At 38.9% G+C, this 14200-nt stretch overlaps 1 protein-coding gene across 5 annotated transcripts in view; it reads left to right on the forward strand.

Annotated features, from left to right (window-relative positions):
- The window catches only part of FUT8 (fucosyltransferase 8), a 2643272-nt gene extending 2631713 nt beyond the window's left edge, over positions 1-11559 (forward strand). For all 5 annotated transcript variants that reach the window (XM_044073921.1, XM_044073918.1, XM_044073919.1 and 2 more), the window contains one exon: positions 10441-11559. In XM_044073921.1, the coding sequence (XP_043929856.1) occupies positions 10441-10755 (315 nt within the window). In that variant the 3' untranslated portion in view covers positions 10756-11559. The remainder of the gene's footprint in view (positions 1-10440) is intronic.
- Positions 11560-14200: the final 2641 nt, after the last annotated feature.

Genomic DNA, 14200 nt, shown 5'->3' on the forward strand with positions numbered 1-14200 from the left:
TTTGGGTCAGGACAATTGGATGTGCTCCATAGACCTTCAGGATACGTACTACCATATCAAAATGGACAGACGCTTCAGAAGGTTTCTCCGCTTCCAGCTGGGAGCCAGTCACTATCAATTCAGAGCCCTGCCCTTTGGTCTCACCACAGCCCCCAGGGTGTTCACCAAATGCATGGCAGTGGTCCCGGCTCACCTGAGATGGCGAGGATTCCAGGTGTTTCCATATCTAGATGACTGGCTCCTGACTGCTTCCACCAGGCATCAGCTACTGCGAGCCAGGGATTATACCATCCAAACTTGCTCCGAGCTAGGTATCTCTATAAACTTCGAAAAGTCTGCATTGTCACCTTGTCAATCTATAACCTTTATAGGCGCAAGATTAAATACAAAAGAGCTGTTGGCAAAACTTCCCTTAGAAAGAGTATCAGACATTTGCGACATTTCCAGACTTTACTACAGTGCAAGAGAATTCAGGCCAGATTTGTACTGAAAACTTTGGGTCTCATGGCAGCAGCAGTCACATTACTTCCCCTGGCTCGTTTTCACATGCGGATTCTTCAATGGATGCTTTTTACCCGATGGTAGTTTCAACAGCTTCCGATGTCTCACAACATAATAATCACCCAATCATGCAAAGACCACCTGTCTTGGTGGATAGTCTCCTCTCAAGTACTTCAAGGCAGACCGTTCTTCCTCCTCCTGTTGCCACGGTGACAACGGATGCCTCCCTGATCGGGTGGGGGGGGGCATTTTTAGGGCAGGACTGTCCAGGGCACTTGGCAACCTCTAGAGTACCACCTGCACATAAACGTCTTGGAGATGAGAGTGGTACTTTTAGCATTGCAAGCTCTTCAGGACTCTCTACCCACCGGGACTATTGCAATTCAGACAGACAATATCTCTGTAGTGTGGTACATCAACAAGCGGGATGGAACCAGGTCCTATCCCTTATGTCGAGAAGCACTCAGACTCTGGCAGTGGGCAATCTCCTCTCAACGGTTTCTGATAGCAACGCACATCCCCGGGAAGCCCAACGTCATAGCGGACAGGCTAAGCAGAGCTGTTCTCATGCCTCATGAGTGGTCTCTCAATCAGTTAGTAGCGGACAAAATTTTCCGCAGATGGGGTCAACCTTGCTGTGACCTTTTCGCAACCTCTCTCAACAGCAAGTGCGACGATTTCTTCACTCTCTTCCCCTCCCCGGCCACTCCCCCAGAGACGCTCTAGTTCACGATTGGCCCCGGGGTCTTCTGTATGCATTTCCACCGTTTCCCTTAATTCCCAAACTAATTCAGAAAGCGACCGCATTTGGATCCAGAATGATCCTCATTGCCCCTTACTGGCCTCGACAAATTTGGTTCCCATTCCTGCATCGTCACCTGCTGGAGCAGCCTTGGAATCTGGACCCAGTGCCAGACCTCTTGGTCCATCAGTCGGGCGGGCTACACCAATCCCTTTAGTCTCTCAACCTCACAGCTTGGTTGCTCCACTTCCAACCTTAGCCAGGCTTCCACATATTTCTTAGCCAGTGCATGAAATCATCCTTTCTTCGCACAAATCTACCACCAGGAAGACTTATGCTAGTAAGTGGAAACGTTTCTCTTTCTGGGCGGAGGCTAGAAATATAGACCCCTTTACAGCCCCTGTCCATCACGTTCTAGATATTTTAGCAGAACTTTTTCGAGCAGGGTCCTCGTCTGCCACCATTAGGGTCCAATTGGCTGCTATCGCTAATTTCCATGCTGGCCTGTCAGAAACCAGCATCATGTCCCACAAACTTTGTAAGGCCTTTCTCAAAGGGACTATTTTACTTAGGCCGCCAGTTAGAGATCCCCCGCCTCCGTGGGATTTAAACCTGATGTTAACTTCTTTGATTCTCCCTCCTTTTGAACCTGCAGCCTCCTGTTCCTTAAAATTACTCTCCTGGAAGACTCTCTTCTTAGTAGCCATCACCTCAGCTAGGAGAGTGTCGGAACTTCAAGCCCTCTGTGTTCGTCCTCCTTATCTTGTTTTTCATAAGGATAGAGTTTCACTCAGGACTAATCCTTCCTTTCTGCCCAAAATACCTTCTGAGACAAACCTGAATCAGGCCATTGATCTACCTGTCTTTTTTCCTAACTATTCGAACAGAGCTGAACAGAGCTGAACAGAAGTTACACCAATTGGACGTTCACAGGCAATAACATTTTTATTTGGATAGGACTAAACAAACAAGAAAATCGGACCAACTCTTCCTATCCCTATGCTGATAGCAAGCAAGGCCTGCCAGTTTCTAAACTAACCTTATCCAGGTGGTTGGCCTCTATTATTACTTTGATTTATCAACTGAGACATAAAGAACTCCCTACAAAACCAAAAGCTCATTCCACCAGAGCATTGGCTACGTCGGTAGCTTTTCAAGCAAGACTACCAGTGGAATATATTTGTGCTGCAGCCACATGGGCCACTCCTCATACTTTCATTTCACATTATAAGTTGGACATGGCCTCCTGGAGTCGAGCTGATTTTGGTTCCACTGTGCTCAAGAGTCTCTTCCGATGAGCCACCAGGGCTAAAGTGCTAGGGACGCTGTCCCATCCAGCAAGAATGAAGGCGAGATAGACAACTTAACATTAAGAAGTTATGTACCTACCATAACGTTCCATGTTAGTTGTCTTCTTCTCGCCTTCTTTCTTGTGTCCCACCCTCCATCCCCCTAGCCTGGACAGACCGAGAAGAATCCCTTTTGAGGCCTTCTTCCTCTGGCTGAGTCTTATTTAGGTACATCCTCCTCTGTTTTAGTACTGTAGGTAAACCTTGTAGTTTGGACAGGTGTCCTTAAAAATTTTTTTTTCCATGGTGTTAGCTCTGCCAAACGAGATCTGGGTATCTGACGCCTAGCATTGTGGGATATGGGGAGGCCTCGAGCCAGTAAATAGCTCTCGAGCTTTAGTAGAAGGCCGAGTCGGAGCCGAGGATCGACTCCGAACCCATCCAGCAAGAAAGAAGGCAAGAAGAAGACAACTAACATGGAACGTTATGGTAGGTATATAACTTCTTATTCCCAATTACCTTTTCCCCATCACACCTCCAACATTTGCTGTCTACCTCCGAGTCTACTTGGAATATAAAAATATCTATGTAAACATTTCCAAGCAAAAATCCTAAATCTTCTAGATTTTGTTGCATATTTGGGAGACATACATATATCCTCCAATTGTTTCTTTGTGAATTGCTTATCTAATTTCTCTTCCCAATCCTTTCTAACCTCCTCTGATTGATTCTTATAGTCATCCTGCGATATTTGATATGCTCTATTTATTCCTTTTTTACCAGTAGCTTGTGTTCTAAATTCTGTTAATCACTAGCATGATGTCCTGTTGTGTGTATGTATGCTATATGTATGTTTGTTAATCAGTAGAATGTTGTCCTGATGTGTATATATGCCGTATGTATGTATGTTCTACTTCTTTTTACTCTCATGTGATGTATTGTAATGTGGAGCTTTTCTCCCTGGGCCTCCGCTGAAAATTGACCTGTGTCCAGTTGGACTTTCCCAGTAAACAAATGTAAAAATAAATAAAAAAAATAAAAAATCTACTAAAAACTCTGCCAGTGTTGGTCTTTTCATTTAGGACACCCCTATTTCTTTGTCTATACTTTGATCTCAATCCTTGATACGGAAGGCAATCTCTAACCTACAGTCCAAGTAAATTCTTAGCGTCTTGCAATTCTACCATCATTCCCTCTCTAGTTATTAGCTCCCAATACCTTGGTTCCTTTGCTAGTTTTCTTGAATAAGTTCCAGGCCCATCTTGCTTATTGTTTATATCCTTAATCACAGTCATCCCTGTCGGCAGAATCTCCTTTCTCCATTCCCACGTTGGCTTAGTTCTTAGGATGCTTTCTTCTACTTTATTGATAATAATATTCTATTTGATTATTGTTGTTCTCCTTAAATATCCATTCAATTGGGTAATCCTAGTCTGCTCTGTTCTACTGGAAGAGTCTCCCACTTGATTCTTGTTGTCTAACCCTTCAAGGTAAAGTCCTTCAGCCCTTTATTAATTGCTGTCCACAACTTCTCTGGTTGATATACAAGACAAATGGGACTAAAAATATTGTATCTTACTATCCATATAACAAACCTTCCATTTTTTTCAGTTTTTGTATTATCTTTTTAGCCTCTTCCCACATATCCTTAGCTACCATACCAGAATCATTTTAATCTATACTCCTAAATACTTCATTTTGTCATGTCCCCATAAATATGGATTTTGCTGTACCAGTTCATATGTGGGTACATTATTTACAGATATTTGCCTTTGTTTTAGCTTCATTATGAAACTTCCTCAAAATGTTCCACAACACTGTCGTAATGCCTCTTTTTGGTTTTGTCAGGTATTGAATATTATCTGCTAACAAATTTTTTTTCAGGAAATGCAAATGCTTCCATTGCCCTGTTCATAAAGTCCCAGCTTACTTTGCCAAATGCTTTGTCTGCATCAGGACCCACCAATAACAATGGTATTTTCTTACATTCTGCTTCCCTGTGGATCATCAACGTTCTGTTAATGTTGTCAAATGTTTGCCTCCCCTCCACAAAACCACATTGATCCATATTTGTCAATTTTGGCATTGTTTGCCATTCTTTTAGCCATTATAAGCATGAATACTTTATAATCATGGTTTAGTGTTGAAATGGGCCTGTATGCAGCTGGATCTGATGGCTCTTTACCCTCTTTAGTTATTCCAGCTACCACTGCTTTCTTCCAGGATATTGGTACTTCTCCTCCTCTTAAAATACTATTAAACAAAACTTTCCAGATCTTTATCAGTTTTTCCCTTCTAGCTTCCAAACTTCCACAGGAATGCCATATATTCTTGGGGACTTTCCTGTAGTTGGTTATGCATCACACCTTTTATCTCAACTCCTCCTCTAATAATTGAGCCTCGTCTACCTCTAGCCTTGGCATATTTATTTTATTTATGTATTTAAGCCTGACTGGGACAGAGCCCATTTTCAGAGGAGGCCTGGGGAGTAATGCTCCAGACGCATGTCTTTGGAATGCAAGAGGAAACCGGAGCACCCGGAAGAAATCCACATGAATACATAGAGGACATGCAGACTCAAAGTTCCCCAGCTGAGAATCGAACTGGAGAACCTGTTGCTGTGAGGCGACAACGCTAACTGCTGCACCACTGTGCCATCACTACACAATAAACATTTCCATTTGTATCTTTTCTTGATTTCCATATTTCTCTGGTTTATACAGACTTTCATATAATTTCCAAAATATTTCTAATGCCTCTACAGGATCTCTTGTTACCTTCCTTGTTATAGGCTCTCTAAGCTTGGCGGCAGCCCTTTCTACTTTCTGTTGCCTGAGTCATTATGCTAAATGTTTTTGTGCTCTAGTGTTGTTATCGATAAACAGTTGCTTAACAGTAATCTTTATGAACTCATGTATATTATCTAGGTAATCCCTTATTTTCTGCTTAGCATTCTGCAGTTGATCATCTTATTGTTCTGTGAGATTCCCCGTTCTGCAATACTTTAACATTTGTCAGTCCCTCTAAGTAATTTGTGTTACTTCTTAACCATAGCTCCTTTTATTTTATTTCCACCCTATTTTTAAACTCCACCTTAATTTTTATCTGAATCCCTAGCTAAATTTTCAAAAGTAATTTCTATCCTCTCGAATAGCTCCTGAATAATCTCCACTACTCATTCCTTAAATTCCTGTCTTTTTAACAGATAGGTGGGAACGCACCAATGTCTCATTTTTAATTCTTTATCCTGTGTTTTTATTTTAGTTATAACCGATGCATGATCTGAAATAATTATTGGGCACATATCAAGACCTTAAATTAAATGCACGTTCCTGTGAAATGTAAATTCTGTCTAGCCTAGCCCAGTTGTTATATCTTGGGGAATAATATGTAAATTCACTCCAAACTCCTGTTACTGAATTCACATCTTCCATGCCAAATACTTTCTAAAATTTCTTCAAATAAGCACTTTATTGCTTGATAGCAAACTGTATTCAGAAATGCCAGTACAAAAATGAATGTTGTACTGTACTGCACTACACAGGTACTGTTCGGCATCTGCTTATTGCACCCTGTAAATCATTGTGCCCAGTGTGGCTGCCTTTTTTGTTCCACCCTAATTGTGCTTTTGTTTGGATAGGGGAGTACAAGCCATGCCATGCTACACCCATACCATTTAACCTCTTTACTCAAGAATTTTGGACAAAGGAAAAAACGGTAAAGGAAAAATATACAAAAATGTTTTTTTTCCTTGCTCCTGAATCTATCAGGGGTTGTGATCAGCAGATGCCAGTGTTGCAAGGGTTTCATACTTGTACTTGTTAAAGAACATTGCATTTGCAGTCACATCTGAAGTACCTTAGTGTGTGGTAGAGTGACAGTAGCAACATGCTTATTACATTACATTTGTAGCAAGTAGCTTTCTGTAGTTACAAGTAGACCCCCCCCCCCCCCGCCTTTTTGTTTTTTTAGCTACAGTTCTGGCAAGTATGAAGCCTTACTAAGGTACAGGGCCTTAAGACACCCAGTTAGTCCAGTCATTTTATGTCTAGCCCTGAAGAGTGGAATGGAAAATAGCCTTTTGCCATCTTGCCTACTCCAGGGTGGCAGATGAGAGGAATGATGCTGTCACTCACTTAGTGAATACCAGGAAAAAGAGTACAGCATTCATCAGAGAAAAATTGGAGATGCACTTGCATATGTTCAGGGATTAGTTATACTTTTATTATATAATATGGCAGATTTTTTGGGCAGGGCATACAAAAATATATTCTTTGGCAGCAGTATGAGTCTGCAGTGGGATACCCTAATTACCTTTCTGGTCCAGAATATTGGATGATATCTGAGGCAACAGCTAATGTCGGCAACTGGAACTGAGGAGAGGCATCGAAAGCAACTGGTAGTCATCTGCGGAACCCCCAAAAAAGTCCCACAGCATTTATCATGTAGCACAGTTGTAACATTTTAATTAATAGGATTACTGCTATCAGTGATATAGTTTAAAAAGCTATAACAGTTAAGCATTTTTAACTTTTTAAACAGTATAATCAAATGTATTCATCTTGTTTATAAGAACCACGGCACTTTTTTGGGCTTTTTCGCTACAAAGTAAGCCTGCAGAAATGCTGTGTTTCTTACAATTTCACCAATAGATTTATTACTGGCAGCTAGGCTAGAACCAATATCTTTTAATTTACTATTTAGTCACTGATTCCTGTCATGTTGTCTGGCTCCTAGTAATAAAATTGAGAACACAATGTGATGTGTGATTCGTGAGTGGGAGAGGTCTGTGTAGAATGAATGATATGTATAAATGAGTTTGTGTGTATTTTTGATAGTGCTTTTTGGTAACTGACTGACTTGACTACGTGCTTTGGCATATGTTATATGAATAATTATGTATGCGCGTGTAATTGAATCCATTAGTCTGTGTGTAGTTGATGTGTAGCAGAGATCATTATTTCACTTATTTATTTTATTTAACATTTGTTTACCGGGAAGGTCTGACTGGGACATAGCCCATTTTCAGGGCTCCAGACACATGTCTTTGGAATGTGGGAGGAAACCGGAGCACCCGGAGGAAACCCACGTGAACATAGGGAAGACATCCAGCCTTCACACAGAAGGCAAGCCAGCTGAGAATCAAACCAGAGAACCTCTTGTTGTGAGGTGACAACACTAACTACTGCACCACTGTGCCGCCCATTCTTGTTGCCATGTCTGCCCAGTGCCATAGCCTTCGGCACAGAATACAGAAAATACCTCAGAAAAGGGACACTTCAAGTCATGCTAGTGATTCATCTGGATGTCAGGGTAGAGAGGCTGAAATCAGGACTGTCCTCCTCACATTGAATGAGATGGCAAGTACAGTACTTTTTTACATGCAGCTTAGAGTGCTTACGATTACAACTGACTGCAGTAGATGCTAGGGGTGCAAAGGAAACTCTTAACACTTCTGTTATTGTCTTCACTTCTCTACACCACCCTTACTTATGTACAAGTGTTCTAACCCTAACCATAGTACTCATGGTAAACCAGTCCTTAACCTTAACACTAAACACATACCCAACTACACCTAACCTCAACTTCAGTCCGATCTCTGACCATAGTCCTAGTGTGCACACCTGCACACAAAAATGCCATTAGAATACCAAAATGCACATTTCCTCAGGTGTCTCAACATTCAGGCATAGTCACAGTTCATAATTTTAGTGTTCCAAACTCTATATTTTGAATTCAAATAGTTTGACTTGGTATGCTGACAGGAACCCTTTTTTTCTCTCTGTGGTAAATGTGCGTGTTCTGGTGAAATCAATTTACTCAGCATGTGGCTTTTTTTCTGTTGTCCTGTCAAAAAGTACTAGCATTCCTCTTTAATATAACCTTAGATTGTTAAGATATAAACATTCATTTTTAAACTGTGCAGTTTCTCTCTTCTAAATATATATATATATATATATATATATATATATATATATATTTTTTTTTTGTTTGTTTTATTAAGTGTGATATATTCTCTTTCTGACTTACTAACTAGTACATTATCTCTGTAACCCTGGATGCTTGAGGCATTTTTCTCTGTAATAGTTTAGAATGTTGCAACATGTCCATGATGTCCAAATCACATCTACAGTAGCCCACAGTGTGATGTATTCCTTATGTTGCGTGCCAGTACTCCTCCTGTAGCCCTAACAATATAAGACTTTAGCAACATTTAGGGCCTGTACCATTTCCTCAGTTTTGAGCTTGAGGTATGCATCAAATCTGGTATCACTGCTTAATTGTTGAAAATCTGCACATTCAGTGTGTTTTGCTGGTCACAGTGACAATTAACAAAACTCCTGCACTTGTTGAAGGTTCGAGTATGCATTTTTGCTGTCATATGTCTTGCGTACTGTTATAAGATCTATTAAGAAATTTTCTCCCCTACTGTGGATAGCTTTACTTTTTTAACTAACAGTTCCTACTCATGCAAGTAACATCCTGTTTCCTCAAAACTCATACCTCAAGATTGTTTGACTTCAGAGTAGGTTATATTGGTAATGTGATCAAGGGGTGTAGTGTACTGCATTGGAAGTGTAGGAGAGAAAATCCCAAGGCAGTCTTTTTTTAAGTTAAGGTGTTTTTATTTAGTAGTTTCCCTGAATCACCATGTCACTGAACTGCATCTTGTCATCTATTAGAATTTTCTATGCTTCTTTAGTCCATGTTTAACGTGTACCTCCTAAATCAAATTGAACGTGTACAGCATCATTGGACAACAAAGATACTTGACTTAAAACCTCAGATTATATAATTGTGTTCAAAAAATTGGTTTGTATTCATTGTTTTACTGGAGAATCAAGGAGATCTAATTTGCCTTTTTTGTGTATTTCTAAGGAACAAAAATTTGTTTTTGTTAACTGTGTCTGAATGATGACAGGTAACAGCCATCTTAACCTATGAGGATCCAAGGCAAACTTCATCAGAGAACATTCCAACAGATATTGCCATATGTATTGGCTTGTTGAGCATGCTGTTCCCGTATAGATTTGGTTAAATAGAAAGCTAAAGAGTCTTATTCCTTAAACAATGAGGTTGAACATTATTTTGGGTAAAAAAAGTGCTAGTTTGCTAATTAATCCATTTTGGAGTCCTATTTATACCTCTCTCTTCCTAGAAGTGTATATGTTTTACTAACATGCACTTGCACATTAATGTGTAAGCAGTTTTTCCCATGAATTGTGAACGTTTAACTCTATACATGTTTGTAGTTTTGTGTCCACATTGCCAGGTTAGATTAGTTTTGTTGAAGTAATTGGATCAAATGTCTTATGGCATTAACCCTCTGGTAAACTGCTAAAGCAAAAATTAGCAAAGGTTAAAAAGATTAATTTTTAGTTAAATAATTACAAAATTACAAACATTCTGCACATTAGTAGAGCAAACACTAAGGTGGCCACCTGGATGAGCACATTGCTGTAAACACATTTTTTTCTGATGGATATTGAATACCCATTGAACATTAAATAAAGCATGCAGAAGTGTGGCTGTGAGAAGTAATCTCACTGTTGTGCACTATGGAGGGGTGAAGGGATGACAGCCTGTTTTGAATCTAAAATTTGGTTAGGCAGGAAAAGCGGTCTGCAGAATAATGAGATTGCAGTCTTCTTTTGATTTCTGATTCATTAATTACATAATAAACATGACTGTGCTTCATTTGGTTGTGAGAAACTCGAACTAAGATTTTAGAAAAGGTCAGTGTAATGTAACTGATACATTTAGTAAAATGATGATGATGAAGTACCATAGTACACAAACTGTAACCTGAGCTGAGTTTATTTTAAAAAAATAGACATTTAAAGCATTCTTTTATGGAAAACTAGTGAGGTTTTATTTAAACAATGTGTAAATATTTTCTGTTTAAAGGTATGTCGAGTGGCCTATGAGATCATGCAGACACTGCATCCTGATGCCTCAACTTATTTCCATTCATTGGATGATATCTACTATTTTGGTGGACAAAATGCCCACAATCAGATAGCCATCTACCCACATGAACCGCAGACTGCTGATGAAATTCCTCTCGAGCCAGGGGATGTAGTTGGCGTAGCCGGAAATCATTGGAATGGTTACTCTAAAGGTATCAACAGAAAAATTGGGAAAACGGGGCTATATCCATCTTATAAAGTGAAGGAAAAGATTGAGGCTGTAAAATATCCAACATACCCAGAGGCTGGTTAAAACGGAGTGTTCACAGACATCAGTGTTTGGTAAACGAACCCACCCTTTGATTTAATTAATATCTCCAGACTTTTATCAGGAGACTGGTGTCCAGAAATTGCTGCATTCCTAGTTGTGAAATTATCATTCACAGGATAAAACGTATAAAAGATTCTTTTAGCAAACTACAGAACTGCAAGCATCAATTTTCCATCTGAATGTTGATCTTTGACAGGTACATTGGATGGATTTATTTAATTTTTTACCTCTGATCATTGAATGTACCGTCTCACGCAGCCAGTTTTTTTTTTTAATCAAGTCTTTTATCTCTCTTTGAGGGTGTATTCACCATTCAGTCAGTCATTCATTGTGAAGAAATGTCCATGATTAATTTACTAGATGCTTCAGATCTTAACACTGCCATGTTGTGCAATTACAAGCAATTAACATTATGATAAGAACATCTTCTATATGTGCTTATTTTTAACTTGGTGCCTAAATTTAAAATCATTTTTGTCACAAAGCCATGCCCGACAGCACTGCTGAGCAGGATTTCAGCATTTGACTGCTGAACTTTGGCAAGCATTACATTTGATTCATTCCTTCCCAACAGACATGAGGAAGAAGAAGAAAAAAAAATGGTCCATGATCTTTAAAATATTTTTTGTAAACTCGCTGAAAATTGCACCTGGTGAGTGAACTGAGACATATTTAAACTATTCAGTAAGTTAAGATTTTGTAAAACAGTGTCATGACAACTGAACCTTTAATACATGTTTCTGGACAATTTATTTGATAACAAAATAAATCTTAAGAGTCACAGTGTCTGGTCATTGAATTATTGTAGACTTGGGTTACAGAAGTACACATAAGGAAGGTTTTGAGAACTGACCAACTAAGTTCAGGTAAATTAATTTTTGGTGTTAGAGTTGTAAACAGAGATTCACATGTCACACTATCTTTATTTCAACAGAAACCAAGTGATATTCATTTTTTATTCACCACCCATTGCTTTATTAGGGTAACATTTAGTTTTGTACTGTCTTACAAGCACAAAACCTGTGTCAAATCTAGCTTGACTCATCTGAAAAATTTACAAAGATTTTAAGAATATTTTGATATGATTTCCTGTTGCATTGGCATCCTTTCTCTGGTTATTTCTGCAGTATCAAGACAGTGATACTTAAATAAAAATGTCAAGTTTTTATTTGTTGATATGTAACCCATGGTCATTGTATTCTTCTTTTTTTGTCATGTTGCAAAAATTATTACCTTTGAAAGAACCATTGATAACACTGACTGCCCCTTTATCATAGTAACATTGCACCTGAAGCTTTGTCTGTTATCCTGAGACCTTCTCCAATTGATTGCTTATTATGTGCATGATCCCATGGTATTTCATGAGTCAGCTGCATTCTTCACACTCTCACTGATCTGATAAAAAAAATAGATTGTTACTAGGAGGGGGGTCACTGGAATACCCAGCTTTAGTCTTAAAGTAAATTTATAAATCCATATTTAAAAGGAAACTGTAGATACCTTAGAGTGTTTGAAATGTTTTTACTCACTGGGCTATTGTAGCTGTCTCCCATAAATGCAGGAACAGTCAAAGTAATAGTGTACTATAGAAGGAGAGAATGTAGGTGATGGTCTTGTGGTATAGTAGTTAGTGTTGCTGATTCACTGTTTTTGTTTCCCTATTTTGATTCCTGGATGGGGCTGCCTTTGTAGAGTTTTAATTTATTTCCATGTTCACATGAGTTTTCACTGGCAGCTCAATCTCTGGATTGCTGCCATATCCAAAACACATGGCAAGTGAATTGGTGATTTTGAATTTGCCCCAAATTTATTTGTATGTATGTGCGTGCGTGAGTGTGCTTGTTGACTTACTTTGTATTTTACTTATTTTGTACTTTATATTGTGTGCTTGTTGACTTACTTTGCCTTGTTCCTAATGATTGATGGACCACACTCTGATTCCTGTGATCCCGAATAAGGTAAAGTAGGTATAGAAAATGGATGGATAGAAATAGTCTTGGAAATTTTTCAGCTTCCATATCAGAAAAATATCTTCTGTATCTCTTATATTGCTTGTTTTGCATTTTGGTTTCTGGTTAATCTCACTGGTACACTTGGGCATCCCATTCCCTCCTAGCCGGTGCTAAAAGGTAAAATTTGTCTATCTGCTTACCTTCAATGGTCCTTTATTAGCCATTTATGAAAAATACAGAAGTATATCTAAAGAAAAAGATAACATGGCAATGTAAGTGCTGCTAAAGAATCAGCAGAAACTAACCTTTATGATAGTTTAGATACTGAATTTTTTTTATATTACCAAGTTTATAGTTGTAAATAAATGCCATCCAGGATTATTTTTTTTTTGTTTGTTTTAAATTAACAAATTGCTTTATGTATATGGCAATTGTGGAAAGCAGACACAGTACACCAGCAGCATTTTCTTCCTTCATACTTCAGCTTCCGTATGATATGAAGCATTTTCTTTCAAGATGTTTACATTTGAGATACTTAAAAAGCAAACAGAAAGGAGAGCATTAGAACCAAATCAGTGTAACAAAGACTGAGTAAATCTGAAATACATTTGAGTGTACCACAGAGAACAAAACGGGTCTATATTAAAATCACGAACTTTTACTTAACCGAATACCTAAACACCGACACATATTCCGCAAACCGCAAATACACCGAACGCCCTAAACCGCGAAATTCAAAAAGTCGAAATGTCATATTGTCCCATCCCACCACCCGCTACATACTACCTACCCAAACAAACTAAATAAACCACATACATACACTAACCAAAACCCTACTTCTGACCCTACACTAAATCATGCATATACCACCATGTATGCACTTAACTTAACCCGCACCCTAATCCTAATGTCCGTAACTATCTCACACTTACCTTAAAAAGCTATACCCAAACAAACTTAATAATCCACACACATACACTTTATAAAACCCTACTTCTAACCCTACACTAAATCTAACGTACATTACCATGTATGCACTTACCTTAACCCGCACCCTAACCCTAAGGTCCGTAACTATCGCACACTTGCCTTACGGAGCTATACCGCAGAAGGGCCAACCATGACGATTTGACGTTTCAGATTTTGCGCTTTAGGACGATCGATGTTCTCACGGTTCGATGAAGATGTGTCGGCGTTTAGGTATTTGGGTAAGTAAACATTCGGGATTTTAATATAGACCTGAACAAAACTTACTGTGTTTTAGCACTTTCTTTACTGTGTAGCTGAAACTTCATCAGAAACAAAGCTTTATGCAGCAGTGATGCTAAGAACATTGATAGGACAATCACATTTTTAAACTCCACCAAGGTATTAACAGATACATTTAAAAAGCATATTACATGCTCAGAATTAAAGAATCAACACCACTCACTGTGTGTAGATACTAGGTTCCTATCTTAACTATCTCAATTGTT

This window comes from Protopterus annectens, chromosome 6.part0 (assembly GCF_019279795.1).
Source record: "Protopterus annectens isolate FY-2018-M chromosome 6.part0, PAN1.0, whole genome shotgun sequence".
NCBI classification, from domain to species: Eukaryota; Metazoa; Chordata; order Ceratodontiformes; family Protopteridae; genus Protopterus; species Protopterus annectens.